We start from the raw sequence: 25,189 nt of genomic DNA, 5'->3' as shown, positions 1-25,189 counted from the left end.
ATATGATTCAAGCAGTAAAACATGTTTCCTACAGTATAGCCTTTTAGGGAAAATATTCAAGCACTAAAAATACATTCCAATCTGTATTTTATTTAACTAAATGTTTTGTTTTGACCTTTTCTGCATATTTTCAGCCTTTTAGGTGATTTTGTCTGTCTGCAGAAAAAAGCCCTAACAAAAAACAATGAATAGAGGGATGGAGAAAGGGGTTTACACTTTCTTCCTAATTACTGTTATTCCATACTCCATAAAATCCTCTGATTCTTACAGAATCAGCTATAAGAGGGAGTCAGAAACCTATTCATTAGAAAATACCAGGGAAATAAAGACAATTTTACCTTGTCATTGTGAGGAGAAACAATAATCTGGGTTACAGTAATTTCTCCATCTGGAGGTCTGTATCAATCTACTAAAAAATCAGTCAGATAATAAAAAAAATTTGGTATGAGCTCCCAGGCAACTGACACTGCAAGAGAAAAGTGGTTTTCAGAATTAAATGGGGCGGGGAATGCAAACGAGGCCAGGACACACTGCTAGATGAAAAGGTGGAAGAGAGCTGAACTCTGCAGTCTCTAAAGAAACATGTATTCTCTTCCTTCACCTCTGTTTGAACCCACATATGGGGGCATGTTCACAGCCCTCCCCTCTTCTAAGCTTCAAGAAACAGGAGGTGGTTCTCCAAATCAAAATGCCACATGTCTCCTGCCAGAGTTTAAGTTTCATGAAATCCCTATGAAGGTGAACTAGGAAGGTCTCAATAGCTAATCTGTGCTGTGTGTCGCTCGGGCTCCTCCCTCTGCCAACTCTGCCCCTTGCAATGCCTCTGCTCTCTCCCGTCACTAAATCCTTTGCTCATTACCAAGCCCTTCATTAAATGCTGTTGGGAGTCTGCTTTTTAACCTTCACGTCTGTGTTTATTCTCTGCACAGAAACAGAGCAAAATCTGTGCCTGGCAGGCATTTGCTTTTGTAAAACTCCTTCTTCTTTCCCTTTCTGACTTTTCAGAGCATGAAATGTGCCTACTAATCCTAATTGCCTCGGATGGAGAGTCTTGCAGAGACTAGACAAAGGGGGCAGCCTTCCACCAAGGAGCTGTGAGTTGGCACCAGACTCTAAGCTCTCGAGTCTCCAGAGCTCCCATCTCACTTTGCCGCATTTCTGAAGAGCACAAGGACAAACTTCCCCAAGTAGCTATACTAGGAACAGGACTTGCCTCCCCAGGCTTCCCCTCTCCTGCTTAAAATGGCCCTCCCAGCACAAGAGCCTATCTGAGCTCGTTGTGCAACATGACTCAGGCTGGCCAGAGTCTTCAAATATTGCTGCTGTATGTCAAAGCAAAAAAGGTAAACATCTGACTTTTAAGGGTCATTTGCCTGTCTGCATCCCAGCATCAGCTCTCTTACCAAAGAAAAAGTTTGCAAGGTCCCACTGGCACATCCACAGCGTCAGTCTTTATTTTAGTACTAGCAGTGCCTCAGCCAGTATCATAGGCACTGAGAAACTGAATCATTATGGTATTAAGACACTTTTGCCTCCAACAATCATTAAAGAAGTTAACTTTCTGGTCTAGCAGAGATTGTCTGGATTCAGAGGAATACTTCCACTGCAGGAACAAAAAACTCTTTCACAGGGTTGCTGTCATTGCCTAACCAGAACGTCCTTACCGCCCAAGGTTAATGCTTGTGTCCTCCACAGTTGTCACACCACCCACACTTCTACTAGGTCTACTGCAGTTGACTCGTCTAACGTAGACACTAACGCAGTATCAGACTAATCCAGCCTTGCCAAAACTGCTGTATATAGTTTTAGATAATTCAGAGTTCCTGCAATTTCTTCAGATTTTCTTGTAGGGACTGTTTGCCAAGACACTTCCCAACTTTAGCCCATATTCCACACAGGCTATACTTTCTTATCAATTCCATAGCTCATAAATTAGTGTGGTCACAGTTTCAGTTCACAACGAATAATTCCTCTCCTAAACAGAGGCTCAAATAGTGTTGTAACAGCACTCCGATCTAAACCGATATAGCCATGCCAACAGATAGAATAGATGCAAAAATAACAAGTAAAACTGCTTTTACACAGAAGAGCCTTTTTCATTGTGAGTGTGCATTTTCACTACATGAAATCCTATTAATCCAAACAAATCAGCAAGCCAAATGCCTGCTACCGCCTCTGCAGCTCTTACTGCAAGAATGTGTGCTTAGCACAACTTTAAATGTGTGTGTCTTATGCCAAAACACTCATCTGCAGTGGAAAAAAACCTCAGCAGTATCTTCGTAGAGCACATGCATGCCTTATCAACCACCACATTGCAATAATACAAACTTTCCCTAATCCAAGAAGCAGTATGTTCCCTAGAAGGGTTTGAATTCCTGAGATTTAACCATGTATCAGTAGAACACCAAGCTTCCACACCGGAGCCATTTTTCATTGTGGAAATAGCAGTACACACTATTAATAAAAGCTCCAAGCACAGAAACACATTCAAAGCCTTGTACTTGGCAGTGAATGGAAGACTTGCAAAAATTCTTACTATCCTTAAACACATTTCAGGACTGCTATATTACAGCACAAGCCCCGTACATCCAAACTTGCAATGGAAATGCTGTGTCAGCTTAGCGACACAGACTGAGCTACCACCACAATACAGAGCACTAAACTAAACACTCTCAATGGTTGATTACATTTCACAGTCATAATATCCTGTGAGCAGCATAGGTCTGCTGAGGAAATACTTGTCTGTTCTCAGTCTGTACTCATCTAGGGAGGTTAAGATGAAGTCACACGCTCTCAGAGAAAAATGCACCTCCATTAACAAGAACACAGGTCCTGACAACTTAAATAAAGTCCGTATAATAAACTAACCAAGTGTCTTATGACAATGAAGAGCTGACAGGTAGCATTTGTGAAATGTATTTTAAGGGTGTGCTGTACTCATTAAGAGCCTCTTCTCAGACTGGTGGGTCCTGCACGGTCACTGTGTCTGCAAAGAAAACAGGCACTAACCTTGCGTAAGGAATACAAAGCTGGAAAGACATCACTAAAGGGAACAATTTATGAGGTAACCCCAATCTCATGAGCAAAAGAAGAGAAGGCAGGACAGGAACTGGGAAGTAAGCAGCTGGGCTCACTCTTTTCTGGGTAAAGTGGTGAACAGGGAGACAACCAAAAAAAGCACAGAACGAGCAAGCTGGGAAAAAACAAAATCTAACAATAGTTTAACTAATGGGAAGGCAGTTTAAATTTAAGCATGGTGAGATGGAAAGGAGGAAGCCCAGGCTGGAAGAACACAGTGGGGAGACCACATTGTTCCAATTGGAAAAGAACAAAGTAAAAGAAACCTACAGCAAATAAAGTACTTGGCTCTTACAATGTTTTTAATACTTTTTGATGGAGGAAATTTTGAAGGTGGTTTGGCATGATCTAGATGACAGCAATGCAAACAAAACTTGTTCCTTACTGCTACCAGCTTTAACACACAAAGCAAGCTCCAGCACCTCAGTGCATCTCCACATAGAGCCAATGCAGATTCAGGCTCGAGAGGTGACCCAGACCCGAGAGTATGTGGAGTGGGACTGATGAAGCACACTGGTCCACCCCTGATGGACCCCTGTGTAACAATGTGAAAGGAACGGTGTGACACTCAGAACAGGGATGCAGCGCCAGAGCTCCCAGAGGGCAGCAGGAGTCCACCAAGGAGTTCAGCCAAGCTCATAACCTTGCTGTGACTTCTGTAAATCAGTGCCACAGCTGAGTTCAACCCAGCCAGGTCCAATCCACTGCGATCCAATTACAAAAGCAACTACAAGATGAAAAGAGACTAACACTTTATCCCATTATTTTAAGGACTATTAAAAGTCAAACTCAAAGCCACACACAGAAAAACTAAGACCTAAGTTCAAGGCAGCAGAAGTATGTCCTAGCTACTCAGCATGCAGGCCCTGTGCTGCACAATGAATGGAGACTTCAGATGGGGTTTATTTCTTTTTAGGCAGACTTGACCTTAATCCATCTTGAATTAGCTCATAATACTTCCAGAGGATACTAAATAGACCCGTCCAAGAAGCTGCTATACAATACGGACACCACAGCTACTCCACACAGCATTTACAGGCAAGAGTGGAGGGAAATTCAGACGATGAAAATAGGGCAATCACAATTTACTCAGTTTGTGGTAAGATTTTAGATTATACACAATCAAAATCTGGAGCAGGCAATACCTGACTGGAGGTAGGGGTCACAAACTAAAAAGAAACTGTGGTGAGAGGCCCCGAGATCTCATCTTCACAGCAGCAGAGCCAGAGGTCCAGCTCCTACCAGATCAAAGAATCAGCAGTGGTACAGCCTAGAAGATGATGAGCACTCCAGGTCAGCCTCTCAGTCCTAGGACTCAGTGTAAAATTACAGTCCAAAAGGACAATTTTATTAGGCCTCACAAGTCAGAGGACAGCAGAAGTTAAGCAGTTAGCTCACTAAAACCACAATGGGGAGACTGACATCCAGTTACAGCTAGTTTCTTTGCAAACACACAAGTTATGACAGGGCTTTGCCTTCAGCTTTCACTGCTTCCTGTGTCAACAGACATGCACATATCTAGTGAATGAGGGAGGGGTCTTCTGTGGAACCTCAGTGGCCAAGCTGGGCCAGGAAAAGATAGAAAAACACTCCCCTCACACCCCGTCTGTGCCTTCCACATAGAAAACCCAATCAAGCCCTCAGCAACACGCTTTCTCACCTCACCTTTCAAAATTTTTGCAAATCTGTTCATTTCATGTGACCTATAAGCTCTTTCTCTAAACCTTCTGTTACTGACTCCCTCCCCACTGATGAAAGATTAAAGATTAAAACAAAAGAAAGACTTCACAGGACAAGGCCTTGGGAGGGGAATAACAGGCTCAAACATAGCAGAGCCTTGCAAAACAAAGAAGATAAAAGAACAGATGGAACCTTGAACTGAGGAACAAGGAAACCTCCCTTAGTCCTGTGCTCAGAGATACCATAAAGACTGCCAAAGCTGGGTCCTTTAGATGAATTTAGCTCATTATAATGTGAAAACCACACTTCTTGATAAGACAAGACCCCCACCCTTGGAGTTTGCGCAGAACAATAAAAGGACACTGTAACTTTAAATCAAGAAGAGGCATGTTGTTAACCAGTGAGAAACAAAGTAGTAAGAAACTACCCAATGGTCATTACATTAAATGTGTATTTGTGTAGCTTAAAGTGTATAAATATGTCGCTTGCCTGTGTGCAGTGTGCTAGCTTTGTGGAATTATCACCTAGCACCCACCTCTGCGCAGACATAGATTAAACAAATATCTCAACCCTGTGTGTTTTTCAGCTCATTGCACACAAGGTAAAAGAACCCATATTTTGGGACAGCACCACCACAACTTAAAGTCTTCCAGAGTTTATCATCAGCCCTTTTCTCTCATTCCATCTTGCTATGATTTCCAGTCTCTAAGCACTGTTAGTTATTTGTCTGCCCTCTGCCCACTTCTTCCTGTCTTCTTTCCCTACCACTCTTTCGAAGTGGTTTTGGATTTCCTCCATGCTTTTCAGTGTCCTCATAATGGGGGTACATGTGTGTATGTTTGCCTCCTTCCCCCAGTCATGCTCCCCACCAGATTCTGAGCCTGCCCCACCCCTAATACCAGTTCCCATTCCACCACCTATTGCAAGACAACTCTTATGAAAACTGTCACCAGACCAACTCCCTCCACTACACAACTTTTGTCTTCTACTCTGACACCTCAGGGAAGACAGCGAGATCTGACTGGGTTGGTCTGTCATGAACCAAACAACAGACCCTCAAACGACTTGTGTGTGCAGCACACCAGGGGACATCACATGGATGGGTGCATGCATGCCCACACCATGAATGCTAATATGAAGAATTGTTTGAAAGAAGACAAAGTGTTTCTCCAGCTTAACTGAAACCCACGCCTGCAATCCCAGCTGCCTCGTCACCACCTTTGACTCATCCCTCAAACCCTCCCCTCCTCCAGCCTCCATTTCTCTCTGTGCAGAATCTCAGTTGCTTATAAGAAAATTACAAAGTGACATTACTTTCTCCATCCTTTCAACCTTCCCTTCCCCTCCTGCAATTCTTCCCATCACATACAGAAGCATCTTCCCAACCCTTCTAAGCACTCCACCTGCCTCTGATTTTATCTCCAGCTCTCTATTTTGTGCCAACTTCCATCCCTTGCCATTTGACAATACACATTTGTAAGCTCTTCTCTTTCTTCTCCCAATACAAATATGCATTAACTTCTTGCATCTCTAAATTCCTCAGAGACTCTGGATCACAGTTTGGATGTCCAGGGTGAGGAGGGGAAAAGCATTCACCCCCATGTTCTCCCCATCTCTAGCTGTCAAACTGCACCGTGTGAAGTCCCTGCAGTCACTTTTCCTTTTCTGACGAGTTCAGTTTGGATTCTCTCCAGCCTACCTCTCATAGCCTATCCAGCCTCTCTCTCAAATACTATTAAAGCTGCTCTACTTCTAGCGACCCCCTTCCTGGTCAAAGCTCAGGACTAGCAGTCTGTCATCACTACTTCTTACTTAGCAAAGGTGGTAACATTTTTGATTCTTGGATTACTCCTCCCTTGCCTTCTGTGAATGACTTCCACCACTACCACTCTTACCACCCCCAAAGATGCTGAAGGAGACAAATGAGCAATTATAAACATCATCACAACTTTTTCCACACTGATCTCCAAGCTTGCTGCCAGCTCTGAAGTTATCTAATGGGTCATAAGCCACACCTACATACTCCTTCCCACCCATTGCTGCAAAAACAGGTAGGTTGAAGCAACTAGATACAGCTGAAATTGTACAGTTTCAGGCAGCACTTGAAGCAAGGGAAAGAGATGTGAGCCTGGTTCCCAGATCAGCAAGAGCTGGACTCAGAAGGCAGGCTACCAGAGCCAGGCTCAGCAGGATTTGAGAGCCCAGAGCAATTACATTCGTAGAGGCTGGCTCACAGCTCCTGCTGATTTTGAACTCAGAAACATAATTCCTGCGTGCCAGGCTTGCTGGATTACAGCCCACACCGAGCTCAGCGGGAGAGTGTGTCAACCTACTGCTCAAGAAAGCAAAATACAGCTTCCTTTAGTAGCACTGACTTGCAGCTCCTTGTTAGTTCAAAACCAACTCTCTGAGCTCCTACAGACACTGGAGACCATTCCCTCCTCTGCCCCACTCCAGAGGCAGTGGTATACTAACTTTAAAAAAACGGGGTGGGGAAGGGGAGACATATATGAAGTACACCTCCACCCATGGTTCCTGTTTATATTTGTTAGCATACAAAATCTCCTACTGTCTGCATTTACTTTTGATTGAGCTCTGAGGCAACGAGTTAAAAAGCTGGTATGAGTGTACATAGTGCTCACATTCTGACTAGGGACTGTGTTTGCTATGGCACAAATACTGCTTGGATCCCCTGCTTAGTTTTGTTAAAGAACTTCTGTCTCATGCAGGACACTTACCACCCTCCACATGTTTAACACCCCAAAACCACCGACAAATGCAGCTTTTATGTTTTGGGAGAAGTACACAGCCTAAATTTATTTCCCTAGGCTCTGCCCTTGTCAAGTGCATGTTCTAAAACTCCTTCAGCCTCCACACAGAGAGGGCGATTTCTCAGTGTAGCTCAAGTTAAGGTAAACCACACAGGTAAGGTAAACTCATCTGGGATGAGCAAACCCCTAAGTCAAAAGTAACTCCAAAGGGGCAGGCAAGTTGCGACTAACCTTCCAATACATCTTTCCCTGTAATCAAGGAAAGCTAGCAGGCCAGAAACATAAAACCAACAGAGCAAGCTGAGGTAACGATACTATGTGGAGGAAAAACTATTGCTGCAGAATCTAATAGCCAACAACAACCTTTGATGTGTATATGTTAAGTGATAATGGATTGATGCATTAATGCTCAATTATGGAAAAAAAACCTTCAGGGCAGCAAGAAGAAGGATCCAATGGTACAATCCTATCTACCTGGGAAATGGAGCTGGAGATCAGCGCACAGCATCCTTATCAGATCCCTTATACAACATACAACTATGTTGCCATAGCAAGAGCTTCCTCCATCTTTATGCCAGAGTGGCTATAAAAATGTCTGTGAAGATATTCAGTACTGGGTGTAGCAAATCCGGCTCAAGGTTTGCTTTGTAGTGGTTGTTCCTCCCCCCACAACACGCAACCAAAAATCATGACTATTCTCTTCAAAGATGACAGCCCAATGCCAGCAGGCCACTGAGAATTCCCACCCCTCTGCACGGCAGATCGCATGGGTCTCTGCCTCCCCTCTGCGCTCTGGAGCGTGGGTAACTTTTTTATTTTTTTTTTTTTCCTCCTTTAAAAAAGAAGGCAGCAAGCTGTGGGAAAATACTTTTATGGCTAAGTGAGCTTTACCACCCACAAAGAGACAGGTCCCCAAGGGGCCCTCACCGCCCACAAAAAGATGAGCACTTCTGCAAAGCCTTACCCCTTCTGATATAATGATATCTAGAAATTCATCGCTTTAACAATGCACACAAAAGCAATCAGCCTGCACCCTTCACTTTTAAGAACATGATCATCTCTCTCCAGTGCCTTTTTGAATCTCAAAGCCAGCTTTAGCTTCCCAGCCACCAATACAAAGAAAGGCTTATTGGGACAGTCTGCATCAGCAAATACAATATACAAGCTTTCTCAGATTCAGGACTCGCTTTCATCATGTGACACTGGAACCGATTACAGCTTGTGACACAATGCAGATGGCTAGTGGGACCTCTCCTGCACTGGGACAACTGAAGACATCCCCTCAAGACTTCTGTACCTATACCAGGCACTGTGACATGAGTACTTCACCCATAAACTTCCCCTTGAGCCCAGGCAACAATTTTACTAGCTTAAACACTCCATGTACTGGAAAAAACCCACCTGTTTCAGCAAGTAGCTACCATGAGGTGAGTGCTGAACTTTATGCAGCAGGACCTCAAGAAATAAAAAAAACCCTAACACCACTCCTCAAATATCTGCTATTTGTTTGCAGTCTAAATTCATCTGACATCAGTTTTTGCATCTTTCTATGCCTTTTGTCTACTGAATTAAAGGATGCTCTATCAGAAATCTTTCCCCCACATAGATATATCTAGACCAATCAAGTAACAACGACTACCTACTACTTCTTTGATTAGCTAAATACAATAAGCTTATGTCACTCTATAGCTGAAGTTTTCCTCAGCTGATTCTTCCTTCAGCTACTTTAAGCCCTTCTGAAGTACAGACACAAGCGTCGCACGTGGATTTGCACACCACCTGGAATGACATTAATAAGACCATATAAAAAGATAACAGCAATTTCATACTCCTTGATATTCACAGAATAATCTAGGTTGGAAGGGACCTTGAAGATCATATAGTCCAACCATTAACCTAACACTGATGTTCTCAACTACAGTATATCCCTCAGCACTGGGTCAACCTGACTCTTAAACCCCTCCAGGGATGGGGACTCCACCACCTCCCTGGGCAGCCCATTCCAACGCCTAACAACCTGTTCTGGAAAGAAATGCTTCCTAATAGCCAGTCTAAACCTTCCCTGGCGCAACTTGAGGTCATTCCCTCTTGTACTGTCGCTTATTACTTGGTTAGAGAGACTCATCCCCAGCTCTCTGCAACCTCCTTTCAGGTAGCTGTAGAGGGCGATGAGGTCTCCCCTCAGCCTCCTCTTCTCCAGACTAAACAACCCCAGTTCCCTCAGCCGCTCCTCATACGACATGTGCTCCAGACCCTTCATCAGCCCCGTTGCCCTTCTCTGGACACGCTCGAGTCATTCAATGTCCTCTTTGTAGTGAGGGGCCCAGAACTGAACACAGTAATCGAGGTGCGGCCTCACCAGTGCCGAGTACAGGTATCGCTTGCCTATGTAAGGTCTTAAAGCTACGACATCACAACAGGAATTCACGTTCCCTTGGTTCACATGCTATTCCTCAAAGACATTTTCAGAGTCACTACTTTGCTCAAAACAAGCCTTCACAACTGTAAATGGGATACACATTACTTGTCCCAAGGTATCTAATCTCACTCTGGGCTGTCATAATATTCACTTACCCACAACATACCATTACTTGGATCCTCGCTGGGAGTGAAGCAACTGCAGGAAAGATCTGCCCTCCAAGTAAACAGATTGAGATTGCCACTGTCAGGTTGTGTATTTTACTATCTACAGACAGAAGGTGGATTGACTCCAGACCCCAAACACCTGGTTCTTTGAAAGGCCAGCAGCAATAGACTGGTAACACTGAACTCTAGGCTCTTAAGAGTGCTTAACAACTGGCTTGTTTGAAATCCATCTTGCCTCTGGCCCAGAGTCATTCCACAAAACTGGTTCCTTTAACTGTCCAAAATATTTCCTATTGTTTCAGCCTAATTCAAGGCTTTGACTACCACTCCGTTCCCATTTGAACCTTCTTCCACAAATGCATATGGAAGCCTATGTACCAGGGCTGGTAACAATAACCTTGCAATTGCACCATCTCTTCTGGGAAACTATAGTAAAAGTATAATTAGCACTTCAAGGCTCTGTATTCCTCTTAACCCTTTGAGAAGACTTTCTTATGTGGAGGACAAAGTCACACATGTTTCTCTAACAAGCTTCTCTCAAGGGGCAGGATAACCAAGGACAACGTACTACAAACATCTCCACAACTCCTGAAATGCAGCCAGTCACAGACAGTGTCTGGCACACTTGAGTAAATGCAGATCTTTCCAACTACTGCTAATCTCAGTGCAGTCACATTTCCAGATACTAGCCAAAAATCCCCTGACACCTCAGACCTCATCAAGCATATCCTGTAAAACAAAGCGGTCTGCACTCACTCTGACCAGAAAAGTTGCGCTCATTCTAATCTCACTTGTAAATAAAGTTGTAAATTATGCTCATAACCTACAGCTGCTAACCCATACCAACTCTTTCTATGGACACTTACGCTACATAAGTAGGCAACTGAGGGGTTTTCAGCTTTTGATTCCGCTTAACAAAAGGAACTGAAAATGAGAGACTCCTGGCACAAAATAAGTATCCTTATGGAAAGCTAGTAACAAAGCGCACTCTAATAACATTGCTCTCAGACAAACCTTGAAACCTTGTCCTCTGCAGTAACAGCGATCACAAGGTTTTACAATAGGCTTAGCAGACAACATCAATAATATGCAACTAGAAGCAGCTGTACCTACTGCTGAAACACAGTGTTTAACAGAGCTTCAGCTAAAACAAACTCCATTCTCATTACCGTGAACTCAAACATTGTGTCACTGTTCCTGTGCACTCACACCATTCAGGGAATCACTGAAGATTGAGGGTAGAAAGGACCTCTGGAGAGGCTCTAGTCCATCCCCCTGCTCAGAACAGGGTGAATTACAGCATGCTACTGGGGATTATCTTCAGTCAAACTTGGATATCTTCAAAGATGGAAACTCCACAACGTCCTTGGGCAACCTGTTCCAGCATTTAACCACTCTCACAATTAAAAAAAAAAAAAGGTTTATTTAAGTTCAAATGGAGTTTCAATTTGTGTTCATTGCCTTTTGTCCTTTCACTGGGCACTACTGTGAGGAGCCTGGCTCTCTTGTCTTCATTCCCTCAGTTTTTTATACACATTGACAAGATCTACTCCTGAACCCTCTCTTCTCCAGGCTGAACAGTCCCAGCCTTCTCAGTCTCTCCCCTCAAGTCAGAGTCCCCAATCCCTTACTCATGTCTGTGGCCCTTCGCTGCATCCACTCCAGTACGTCCATGCCTTTCTTGCACTGGGGGCCCAGAACTGGACAAAGTGCTCCAAATGTAGCCTCACCACGGCTGAAGAGAAGGCTCACCTCCCTCAATCTGCTGGTCAGTATACTGTTGGCCTTCTTTTCTGCAAAGGCACGTTTGCTGGCTCATGTTCAACTTGTTGCCCACCAGGACCCTGAAGTTCTTCTCTGCAGAGTTGCTTTCTAGCCAGTAGGTCCACAGCCTGTACCAGTGGATGGGGTCATTCCTCCCCAGGTGTGTAGGACTTTGCATTTCTCTTCATTGAACTTCATGAGATCTGTTGGCCCATTTCCCAACCTGTGAAAGTCCCGTGTGAAGAGCAGCACAACTTTCTGGTTCATCACCTATTCCTCCTGGTTTTGCTGAGGGTGCACTCCGACCCATCATTCAGATGATGAATGAAGATGCTAAAGAGTATGTATTGGCCCCAAGCAGATTTCTGAACAGGCCAAAGTCTGCTTTCCTGAAGAGGTTATCCCACAGTGCTGTCCTGTGGATATCTCCTTATTTATCTGCATATGCTTGAGGTAGGTCCCTTTTACCCATTTTGAGGCATGAAACCAACAGAGCAAGGCATGATGAAAGATGCAGAAAACATCCAGTTACAAGACATAAGGCTAATTCACTTACAAATAAATATTGATTACAGTACTCATGCATTTGCTTAGCTAACATGCTAGCTTGTGAGGCACAAGAAACAATATTTTTAATGCATCCGGGAGCTGCAAAACAGTTGCAAAAAAGCTCTGGTGCATCAACAAAACTGCTGCATTATCTTCCCCCATATAGGAAACCAAGATGTTAAGTTTTGTTTCTCATAATACCAGAACCCTACCTGTTGAGCCCTGTAGCCACGTTTTGAGTATGAAACGTGGAAAAGACACAGCACCAAGTAGCACCAAGCAGTGTGCCTACAGTGAGAGTCTCCTTGGGTCACATCTAGCACAGTTTCTGATCAAGTACCAGAGCTTCTTGACCACTCCATTAAATACAGGTTGTTGACAGGTCTGCAGTCTGTCACATCAATGCACAACACAGAGCAAGAAGGGACACGGAGTAGGAAGGGGAAGAAATTAATAAACAGATCACAGCACTGTGCTACATGGGAAGCAAAAACGTTGAGGAGTCTTTATGATGTATCTGAGACTGATGTGATCCAAGAAAGGGCTCCTGCAGCAGGCACACTCATTCACACTGTAAAACCAAGTTCCATACTCCTGGCTAGCAGAATTAAATTTGCAACAGTGCTACACACAACATAATGATGGCAATACCAGCTTCAAATTGCACAGGCAGAAACAAGAAAAAGGGCTCACACAGGGCTCATTTATCTCGAGCAGAGTTAAGCAGGCACTGTCTTAACTGGTCTCAAAATATCCATTAATACTTGCAGTCCAGAACAAGTTTTAAAAAAAAAAAAAAAATCGAAAAACTGCAGAAACAGAGAAAGCGTACAGCCTCTTGTAAGAAAACTAGATTACCTGCTGCAGACAGTGGTAGGGTTTGTGTACTGGGAGGGGCGGAGGTGGAGAGCAACTCCACCTTTTCAGTGGATAAATGTAGAAAATAAAAGAAAGCAGGTGAGGAGCACTGATCAACAGTAAAGCTATATGCCACCTTGGCACTGCTACTCTGTCAAGCCGTGTTTACTTCTGGAAACAAAGCACACATGAAAGAACACCCTCTATACAAATCAAACAGCTATTGCTTTTCCTCCTCTCAAGAGTTCCTGCTTTCTTAGTTCTTATACCACCATTGCTGCTTTAATTTCATCCCTCCTGCTCAGGCTCCTCTTCTAGATATCATCCTTTCTGCACTCAGACATCAGGACAGGATGCAGCCTGCCTAATTTTAGGCATCTAAGGTATCCACAGCAGAAAGGTACTTTCAAAGCTCCCTATATAACCAGTGATAAATAGACTGGCAGCTCCACAGAAGATTCAGAGCACCTAAGTTCAGCTCACTTCAGGTGATGAATCAGAACAGAGGATTCTTCTTCACTGCTAACTATGCAGGAAGCTTAGCCTCCCAAGTCAGATAGCCCAAAAATTACAGTGTAAATACCCCCCATAGTGCACATAGCTACGGATTCTTATTTCCAGTTGACTCACATCCCTCTCAATTAACACATTCCCAGATTTAGCAGATTGAGATGAACTAGGACTTGAGCTGCAAAAGCATAAAGGAAAGACAAGAACAAAAAGGACTCAGCAAGAGCAGGCTTTGAAGTGCCAATAGCACTATTTTGGCTCTTTAGTTCACCTTTATTGTGCAATATTTAAGAGACTTTTGGACCATCTCCAGCTCTCAGGTGTGAAGAGGCAACTCTTTCCATATAACGACATTGATACACAAAATATTATTACAAATTTATTTTAGAAATTAAACTGGTTTTGGAGTCATTCAAGCCTTGAGAGTACTCTAGTCTCTGGAATCAAATAGGAGATGGCATCTTACAAGGGTTCTGATGCAAATTCATTCCCTCCGCCCTTCAATTGCTAGTGGTTTGCACTCTTAATGTCCCAACCAAAGAATCCAAACTGGATCTGTTCACAGCTGACAACAGAGAAGCATTTGTGCCCACGGAGCACCTTGGCTGCTAAATGGAAGAAGTGAACAGAGGCACAGAGCAAGCCGGGCATTATAAGCAGCCAGATTAACATTGTTCCATTCCAGCACACAAAGTACCCTGACCCTTTCTAGCTGTGTATGTTTTTTGTATGCGACAGTGTACAGCAGGAACAGACATCAAAATGAGGATGAGTAACCATACAGATTCTCACTGCAGAATGTGATATTTTGGATGGGAAGGAAAGGCTAACTGGAAACAACACACGCAACCTTTTCCATCACATAAATGCGTATGTCAACCGCTTTCTCTCAACACTACCTACCATTCACTTTCAGGAGACATCTGGCTAGACTGGAGAACTAAATCCCCTTCAGCTCAGAGGAGCATTTATCTGCATCAAAACCAATGCCACCAGCTTGGGACCTTTTTTGTGGGGTCTTTGCACAGGGCTAGTATTTCAGAAGAGATGGCCTGTGGGTCATTCAAATGCTAATGACGTCAACTACTTATCAGCCTTCATCCTGCCAAGGCCACGGCAGGAGTTACAGCACGAGAAAAGGGGCAGCTGGACTGCCAATTTAAGCACAGAGCCGGAAAAAACAAGCTCACAAGTGTCCTGCAATACAGTGAAAAATGACTGATGTACTGTAAAGATGGACCTGCTAGGGACAATGTAGAACCTGTGGATCAGCTATCCAATCCTTATGTAGCCACAAGAAGTTATGTATGACCAGCTGGTTTCTAGGCTTGTTTTCTTTTAAGCATTAACAAACTGATTTCTACCTTCTGGGAAAGGGATTTCATTTAAAGAATGTTTGCTAAGAAGTTCACCTTCTGACCACAGTCACGATGTGGTATAACCCTGTAGCCACAGCTATAGAATCTATTAAGTAGAAGTCAACAATGGATCTAATAATAAGATAAAGTTAACTCAATGACTTTATGACTTTATTCTGCCTTCATCCAATCCATCTATGACACCAAACTATCACATTTTATTTATGAGATACACCCATATGATCGAGCAGCGACATTAAAAACTTTCATAGCCGAAAGCTGCTCTAGGAAAGCAGCAGTTGGAGAGTCACAAAGGCAGATGAGAGCCGAGGTCCAGCAGCTAACCTTTATGAAAGCTTGTGGACTGCAAGTGTGTTATTAGAACACATGAAGCAAGTGAACACTTAAATAAGAGGATGTCACAAAATTAAAGTCTTCTCCACACTTCCAAAATCCTACTATCTCCAGAAGCTTAAGTACCATGTTGAGGAAATCGACAGCTCCAAGGATGCCTCTCACCAGTTCCATAAAGGCACACTTTCCAGTCCCTACTGTAATGAGCTCGTGCATTTGCAATTCAGCAGTACAGCCTCTTTTCTTCCTTACATTTCTGCATGAAAGGCTGCACTTTCACAGAAATTATAAACAGTTCTCAAGTCTGTGATGAAGGTGACAGATATCTGTAGCTCTCAAGTCGCAGAAGACACGAGGCATATTTTAAGCCTCTTGTTGTTTAGTGCCCCCTGACGTAAATCACAGAAAGACCACAGAGAATGAGGTTACTCAGAGGTTTACATCCTTCCATATTAAGCAGTACCCAAAAGACTTATAACAGAAATACACTGCATAGAAAGCCATATGGCTTTGCTCATTGATTGTGTTACTCCACAGATCTGTCTATCGTGAAAAGCAGGATTAGATCAGGACAATAATCCCAATTCATGTAGTTGTCTTAGATGAAAAGGCAGAAGCAAGCTAATGGCAAAAAGCCAATGATGGACAGCTGAAGGTAGACTCAAAACAACACTCAAGTCTCAGGCAACTGCACAGAAAGCCTTGCCAGAGAATACATACCTACTAACAGTGAGAAAAACAAGGGTACATCAGAGACAACTGGGATGCGTTTTCCCATCAACTTTCACCAGCTTTCTGGAGCTCTCAAGTCATCTTAGTCCTACCCTGTACAGCTGTGCATCACTGCAAGAACATTTGAAGGATGGGGGCATCTCAGAGCAGAATTCACAGCTCACTGACACTGTACATGACAGAACAGGATTAGGTCAAGAAGACTTGAGCTATGGGAGGCAATCACACCTGCAGTGCCAGAGGAACTGGAGAAGCTGCCTGCAATATGGTTTCCAAGGCAACCAAAGCAGCCTCTCATCATGATCACTTTCATCATTAGAGCAGAAGTGAAAGGTTACTGGGCTAATTCTAGTTGCAGCAGCAACCAATACTCTATCCAAGTGTATGTATCACCGGCTCATCAACCCATTTTAGCTGGCTTTAGCTTAGAGCCGTTCACTTGTATTTGAACATTAGCCCTAAACACAGCCAGAACAATCAACAGATGGGGAACATGCACCAGGAGGCACCTTAGCTAGTGGGTCTCGTTTGAAAATTTGACTGGTGAGAGATCATTGCCCTAATTTTTATTAGAACTACTGCATGTTCAAATAAATCTTCCTGTCACAGAAGGACAACATTTATCCACCATCTTAGCTAATTTTCCATCCTGATGAAACTTCAAATGCTCTTAACAGCTGCGCATTAGCAGTTTCTGGCTGAAGTACATAAACAAGTACTTGAAGATACATGACCTAGAATTCTCCCAGGGAGCCAAGCTTTGGAGAATGGGATAGCTTATGTGATTTTGGGAAAACAGCAGCTGAACATAGCATTTTGAAGTCCTAGATCCCAATTAAAGGCAGACTATCAACCAATTCTAAGCTTCACCTATAGTCTCAGCCCTACCCTAGTGCAACAAGGCCACAGACAGCTTGCTTTGACAACCCCAGCATAGATATCCTGCACCATTATTACTCTTGTAGCATACTTTGAATAGGCATGGACTATGGAAAAACCTGTAATATCAAGCTCATTCTTTGAATACATGTAAGTGTTCAGTCTCTGATCTGAATCTATTACCCAGAAATAGCAATGAAATCACTCAAAAACTGTAAATGTGGAGTGTTGTATCACTCAGCCCTTAAGCCATGCTGAGTCTGGATCTCCCCATGAGGTGGAGGACTCAGAGTGACCATGTTGGATTGCATTTGAACAGATAAAGTTTGGTGGCAAAGCCAGAACAGACAAACACAATCTGTATTCATGCAAGGAAAAATATTTTGTTTGTTGAGATGCACGTAACTGAATAGAAGCCTATTAAAACAAAGTGAGGTGAGACAGAAGCATTTCACAAAGCTAGGTAACTCTATCATAAACCAGTAAACTTTCATCTGCAGGTCTCCTGCTGAATAACAGGAATATCAACAAACTGGCATCTGTGTCAATTTTTAAAGCCTCCTGCAAAGTTCTTCGGCAAATACTGATTTTCTTCTTCCTCCAAGCCTCCACTGAACTGAAACTAAAGCATTCTTTGTTCCACTGTGCCATTAGCATGTCTCTGTCCATCCCATAGTAGTCAATTACTATAAAGCCTAAAGGAAAACTTCTTGTAGACGAACAAGAGGTCAAGCATTTCAGTGGCAATGAAGTGGATCTTTTTTAAAATGTATTCAGTGATTTTTAAAAAGACATTAAAATGTACATCTGTCTACTACCAGATGCCAAAAAATATCCATGACTTAGCCCTCAAATTACTTAGCAGTGTCCCGCTCAAAATGTCACTTAGGACAAAGGGAAATTTATATTGAAAACAAAAACCAACAAACCAAACAAAAAAAACCCAAAACAAAACAGTGGGCAGAAATATTCAGCTTAAAGAAAAACGAGAAAAAAAAGCAGTAGGAGGTGGTAAACACAGTACTGAGCTGTGTGTTCCTTGGATACAGAACCAGGCATGCTAACACTGCTGAACTTTGCAGCAGTACTAACTCCCATTACAAAAGGTGTAACTTCATCCCTTAGATCAGCTCTTTGGTATCTCCCGGGAAGCACGGGGCGGGGGGGGGGGGGGGGAAGAAAAAAAAAAGAAGAAACAAACCCCACTCTGTTGGCCTGCAAATGGCAGAGAACCCAAGAGACGAGAAGACTGAAATGGCCCCAAGATGCCCCAAATCCACTTGTATTGCCACATGCGATCGGCCAGTCCTGTTGAGTGAGAAGCTAAAATGTATTTATCACTTTCACCATCACTTTAGCAAAAACCTACTTCAACCAGCTCTCACTGTGTGGACGTTTCCTTAGAGACCACAACCCCATCACTTATGGCAGTTCACCAAGGAGGTGAGAGTCTAGAGGGTACCTTACAGCCCACATTACCAAGAGCCTTAGAAGAGCTGCCAAATGAACTCTCAGGTTTTTTGATGAGTCTTGAAATAAAAGGGGAATGTAGAAGACTGAAAAATATGCTAGTGTTATACCAGTATTTTAAAAGGTTGAAATAGGATGAGACATGTCAGTCTTGTCAGCCTGACATTGATTCCAGACAAAATAATGGAAAAGCTGATATAAGACTCAGTTAATAAAGGATTAAAGGAGGACAGTGTAATTACTGCCAATCAACATAGGCTTTGCAGGAAAATATAACTTGTCAAACTACCAACACTTTCTGGTGTGATTACAAGTTTGAATGCTAAAGGTAACAATGTTGATGTAATGTATTTTCACATGGTGTTTTACTTAGTGGCAGAAAGCACAGTGATGCAGCGTATCGTATCAGTTGATAGTAAACTGCACCAGTAGATAAGGAGTCAGGCAGGAAGGTGCTACTGGGACTTGTTGTTCCACTGCTACATGCAAATTAGGCTGCTGGCATGGAGATATCTATGTCTGTCATGTTGACTAGTATCGCTTCGTTCTCCCCCTGAACTCCCACCTACTCTACCCATCTGTTGCCACCTTTCCTATACTTTGCCTGGAAGTGCCTTGGCACAGGGATGGCCACCAGTCCCTGACTAATCCAGAGTCCTAGTCCTGACCTATGCCCTGCTTGACATGTCAGAGCCATTCTGCCAAACCTACTGTGTGGCTGTACTAGCCTATCTGCTTAGATAACCTGTTATTTTTAGTGGTTCATTAAACCAGACTGCTCTAAGAATTTATTCACAAGGCAGTCTTCCCAAGCATGGAGCTATTGTCTATAAAAGTTGCATGAGAACGATACTTAAACAACAGAAAGCTGTTCATATAGAGCAGAGAACTGAAAGTAAACATGGACAGAACCTGACAGCAAGAGCTCTGACATTAAGAAACTTAGTCAGCAGTCCAAAGTAATTCACACACTCATAAGATCTCTGTCTGCTGCTTTGATTTCCTCTCCACGTACAGCAGTAAGTGGGGCAGGGGACAGGAGCAGAAGTGTAACTGGGTGCATTTTCCCAGACAACAGCTCTCACTCATACTTGACCACAGAAGTCTGTTGTCAGTTTTCAGAAAGCTGTCAAGAATACGGGGGTTTTTTGGCATCTCTTCCCAAATGCTGTAGAGGTTACATAAGAAATACATTTGGCATTTATGCATTTAAACATAATTCAGAAATGACAGTCTGGATACATGGTAGGATGAAGCAATTTAAGGCACTCAATCTTAGATTAGCCTGTGTTAATAGGAAGACAGATGATTGATTTTTCCCGCAGCCAAGGCTGGCAACCTCACCCATCACTACCAGACCAGTATTAAAGGATTTCTGAGCTTGAGTAGAGGTTTTTCACTATGAGAGTGAAGAAAGAGCTACCACAACCTTTGGCACAGGCTAACTGAGAAGGAAAGCATAGTATCAGCACTGCAACTTTCAATGGCTCTGAAATATTGAAAATGACAATGCTGCTGACCAACATAAAACACAAAAAAAATTCTTTGACTATTCCACAATTGCAACCTCATTTTCTAGTTCTCATCTTTCATGCCTCTACCTAATATTTACAACTTCAACTCTCCTGGTTTCTGCAACACATTAACATGTTTTTGAGCACAAATGTAAAAAACATTTTGAAAGCTGAAAGCATAGGTACAGACTAAAATAAACAGAAAATTAAAACAACGTATCATAAGCAGTCGCAGCATTAGGAAAATTAATTTTATATTTAAGTCAATAAAAGCCTTTACTATGGAGTCCCCAGCCATTCTAGTGTGAGGTTCCACGACACTGCAGGAGCCAACAAACCTTGCCTTAAGTAGGCTCAGCAGAGTGCCATACCGAAAAGATTGATCTTGTTTTTGGAAGTCCCATGATTACCATTTCTGCCTTCTTTTGTTAATCTTGGCGTACATACAACATACAGCAAGCACGTGTATTTTGGGGCTCAAATTCCCTAAAACGTGCAAGGAGAAAAAGCCAGGCTGTTTCCCAGCCAGTAAGGAACAGGCAAACTGCAAAGAGGGCTGGAGGAGGGTTGAAGGCAGGTGTCTCCAGCAAAGTGGGGACACACAAGAGCTCTGCAGTGTTGCCTGGCAGCAAGTAATTATCTGCCAGTGTGCTGTTTCCACGTGCCAATAGTCAAAGCCCACACAGGCAGCAAGCATGGGAAAGTACGTGCGTCAGCTAAAGCTACAGGCTAGCTCCACTCTTTCCTAAGGAAAAAAAGCGGAGGTGCTTTGGAGGCTAGTCTTCAGCTGAGCTCTTACTATTACTGCAACAGCAAGGTCTGTGAACCATGCACGCAAACCAAAATGTCCAGGGAGATAAGCCTGGAGGTGCCAGAAATCTGTTATCAAAGACAAGACCGCTGCTATACTAAATCAGCCATGCAAACCCAACAACAGTTCCACCCCAGATGGTTGGGAAAACTCCAGTGAAGATTCTTAAGAACAGGTTAGATAAATCCTGTACAAAATGGTTTAGACATAGCTGACCATGCCTTAGGATAAGGAAAAGGGTCATGCAGCCTCTTGAGAAACCTTTCAGCACTCCTTTCGGTGGTGGTCCTGTGATTGATTACCTACAGGAAAAGAACCACATCCCAACCTACCTGTCCAAACATCACCCCTCATTCTCCCCCAAGCTCCAAGATAACTCCCCTGCACTGGGGTTAATTACAGAGCAACTCAGACCCAGGCAAAAAAGACCCACCCTCAAGAGATGTGTCATCTATAACCATCTCATTCATGAAATGTCAGAGTGCCATACTCCTCTTCCCCCCACCTCCCTTCCCACCTCCGCCTGCCCTTTAAGGCTCCCAAATGCCTGTGTGCTGTATGTGGTGGCAGCTGATTTTTTTAATATGCACTTATTAAGATCCTAATTGAATCCCGCATTGCCTTGTGTGCGTCTTGCCAGCCGGAACACGAACAAGGCACCCTATAATTCAATTAGAAGGACCTGCAGCAAGCTGATCATTAGTCTGTCAAGTTGTTAAGAAAAAGACATCTAGGAATAGGGGAGGAAGTTAAACAAAGGGAGAATAGTTAACAGCACCCCTCCCCAATTCATGCAGAGACTCCCATACACATACTTGAAGCGTGGAATCTGCAATACTCAAGCACTTGAATGACAGCTCACCACATCAACCCAACAGTCCTTTCTCCTGTTTCAGGCAACTTAAAGAGAACCTCAAAAGTTGGAAGCAGACTTTTTCTCATCAATCGTCCTCTGCTCAGATTCACAAGAAAAATACCACTAATATGCATTACTACTGGAAACAAGGAAATCTCATTACCTGCCAAAACCCTGTTGACAGAGGAATGGGTGGCCAAGCCAGGCTGTCCCCGTTCGTGGAAAATCCCAGCATAAGGCAAGTACTCTGGCAGCAAGAAGCGTCTGCAAAACAAAGAGAGTAAGCTTACAAAGAGAAAGACACCCCAGTATACTACAGCCCTGGTCAGCAACTGCAATTACTTTGAGGAAACATGACTATATTCCAGCAGACTATAGCAGAGGGAAGGCTGGACTCCTCTGCTTAGCCAACCACTTCAGTGCTTCAAACAAAAGGCAAGTTACAGATTAGATCCTCCTCTGATCAATGTGGCTGTGAAGATCAGCATTAAGCAAAACCTTTACCTCCCACAATAGCTTCCTAATCTCAAACCAGCATGCTGTGCTGAGAATCTCCGATCAAATTTTTTTCTCCTCCCATTCTGCCTTCACACTGTAGCCCCAACCTGCAGGTAAGAAGCACCAAGACTGTGCTGTCCTTCAAATGTCACACAATGAGCTGATCATACTAACATGCCATCTCAGGGGTCCCAGAAATTGCATACCAAGAACACAGCAGGTCTGTGCAAGAAAAGAAATCCATCTGAAAGCACCAGAGCACTGTACTGCAACTGGTACCTCCAGGATTTCCACAACCTTTAACTCTTACATGTACAAGCCTTACCTCGGGACAAAACGTCCCAGTGATGGTGCAGACATGCGGGCATTCCGGGGAGCTCGGTGCCTGGATCGGTCTCCATTGTCCCTTCAGCAAAAGAAAAAAAATACATATATATAGTACATTAAAAATACTGTGTAATAAAGTATTCTCCAAGAAAAGAAAAACCCAACACTGTCACTTAGTCATCCTGAGTATGCCACTGAGATTTAACGGTTCTCTTGTGTAAGTCACATGCTTCTAATGTTCCAAATTCACACAGCTTACTGTACCAAAGACTCCTGACAGTTTCACATATGGGTAGCCTAATGTCCACTTTCTTCATTGTCTGACAATGTCTTAAAAGTATCAACAACGAGAGTCAATGAATTAATGCCAGCACCTGAACAAACCAATGAGAAACCTCAGAATTTGGACCAGGAGAGCAGAAGCAAGCACGCCACAGTCCTGATGAGAACTTTCTGTTAGTCAGAGAGATCTGTTGTTTCACTTTTTCATTCCCAGAAGCGCAGGCAAAAGAGCATAATTTGCAGACTATTTTTTTTCCGCTCCTTCCCTCAAGATCAAGTTTAAGTGCCATCACAGTTTAAAATAATCTCACCTTTCACAAGCTTTTCTAGTGAAGTCAGAAATGCTAGGTGGTATCAGACGAAACTGTACCTCCTAAAAAACCTCTCATTCTGTTTCACAATAAGTTTCTGGGACTTGGGGAATGAGGGTGAAGGATCTAGCATCTATTGTCCTACAGCAGACACAGGAAAGTCTTCTTCCCCAGGAGGGCAGTGCAACACTGAACAGGTTACCCAGAGAGGCTGCAGAGCTGCCATCCTTGGAAGTCTCAAGACAGGAGCTAGACAAAGCCATGACTGACCCAGTCTGATTTTGGCAGTAACAACCCTACAACAAGCAGGAGGCCAAATTGGAGGACCTCGAGTCCCCAGCAAACAAGATTCCTGATACTGCATTCATAGGTCACAAGAGGACCTGTCACTATACAGCACTAAAACTGCAAGGAGAATAACGAGACTCCATCAGTGACTCTGGAGTTCTGGAACAGACCTCTGCAGTGCTTTATTTTCCATTCAGAAATCCACTCTCTGCACGACCTGGCACAAGCAGCAGGTCTGTTATCCCTGGATTCCAGATCCCCATCTGTAATTGCAGCCCTACTTGTCTCCTTCCCAGGCAGTTGTGGGGAGAATATTACTTGCAGAGCCTTGGAATCACTAGGAGACTAAATATTCCTTATGCAACACACTACCAGCACATTCCTAACCCACTCCAGCAAGCTGTGCATTTTGCAATATTTTTTTTGTTTTGCTTTTTTAAAGTCAGTGATCAAGAAACGTGGGCTGAGAAGAAAGTCCATTACGCGGCTGTTTCCCACACACTTGAGGAGCCAGGAACACAAAAGCAGAGGTTATTCTGCAAAGCTCGTTAGCATTTCAAGCCATTTCATCAAAATCAAATCTAAATCCAAGCTCAAAGCTTCCATTTCTCCTCCCACTGCAGACGCAGCATTTGCGGTTCAGAGCCAAAGCCGCACCTCGCCCTGAGGTTTCTGTGTAACCAGCAGGGTTCCTGAAATCAGCCAGGTAAAACCTGCTGCTGTTTCATCAAAGCCTGTTAAGATGGGGATCAATAACAGAAGGAATCCTGCGAACTTGAGTGCTGACATACTAACTTTTCCTGCTGAAGAGAAAAGGCCAAAGGGAAAAAGAAGTGTCACGTTCCAGATCTTGCCACACACAGTAAGAGTTAGTGAAAGTCAGACAAGAAATACACTTTTTAAAAGTCCACGTAGCGGTTTTTGAACTATATGAAGCCCTGGGAGAAAAGTAGCAAAACGGTTGTCAGGGTTTGCATTTGCTTTGGACATTTACTAGAATCAGAAGATGGTTTTGAAAGAGACAAATATCAACAAGAGGAACAACAGCAGGACTACACCCTGCAGAACTCCCCAGCTGAAGAGCATCTCCACAGCAGGTTTCAAAAGGAAACAAGAAATTAGCTCCAGCAAACAAAAAATAAAGGTGCAAAGTCTTCTACAGTCCAAATCAAGAGATCTAAAGCATCCAATTGTTCCAGTTTTTTAAAATGGCACTAGCCAATGCTCTCAGCATCCATAAAAACATTTCAGGACACGAATTTTCTAATCAACAAGACTTTCTGATGCAAAAACTCCATCCTGTACTGTCCCTTTTGCTGTGCTTACAACTCTCCCCCAATACAAAAAGCCTAAAAGGGAAAAAATATAGACCAGACTTTTCGTCAGTTTTCACCTTGACAGACACAGCCTCTACTGATTCAAAAGACAGCAACGTTTTTAACACTCCCTTTAAAAAAAAAATAATTAAAAAACACCACCCCCTAACTGCCACTGCCCTATAACTCAAACAGAATTGGGAATGAGAAACAGTGACTATCCTTTGAGAATGCTAGAATTTCTATTTACTGTAATGGAAGTGTAAGATACACTCCCCTGTGCTAAAGAGGAATATTACTAAATATTACACTGAATAACTAATTTACAGAGTCATTTATATCTAAACTCCCATGCTCAACTACATGCAAGAGTGTTTTTAAGCGTCTAGTGCTGAAA

At 43.3% G+C, this 25,189-nt stretch overlaps 1 protein-coding gene across 5 annotated transcripts in view; it reads right to left on the bottom strand.

Annotated features, from left to right (window-relative positions):
• Positions 1-25,189, bottom strand: part of AMBRA1 (autophagy and beclin 1 regulator 1) — a 136,206-nt gene that overhangs the window by 59,812 nt on the left and 51,205 nt on the right. For 4 of the 5 annotated variants that reach the window (XM_074867744.1, XM_074867742.1, XM_074867745.1 and 1 more), the window contains 2 exons: positions 22,594-22,677; positions 21,934-22,034 (listed from right to left, as the gene is read on the bottom strand). In XM_074867744.1, coding sequence (XP_074723845.1) covers positions 21,934-22,034; positions 22,594-22,677 — 185 coding nt within the window. The remainder of the gene's footprint in view (positions 1-21,933; positions 22,035-22,593; positions 22,678-25,189) is intronic. The other variant, XM_074867743.1, reaches the window with a different exon arrangement.

Source organism: Strix uralensis, chromosome 4 (genome assembly GCF_047716275.1).
Source record: "Strix uralensis isolate ZFMK-TIS-50842 chromosome 4, bStrUra1, whole genome shotgun sequence".
Classification (NCBI taxonomy): Eukaryota; Metazoa; Chordata; class Aves; order Strigiformes; family Strigidae; genus Strix; species Strix uralensis.
Note: the sequence above shows the minus strand (reverse complement) of the source record. Positions and strands in the feature narration are given on the sequence as shown.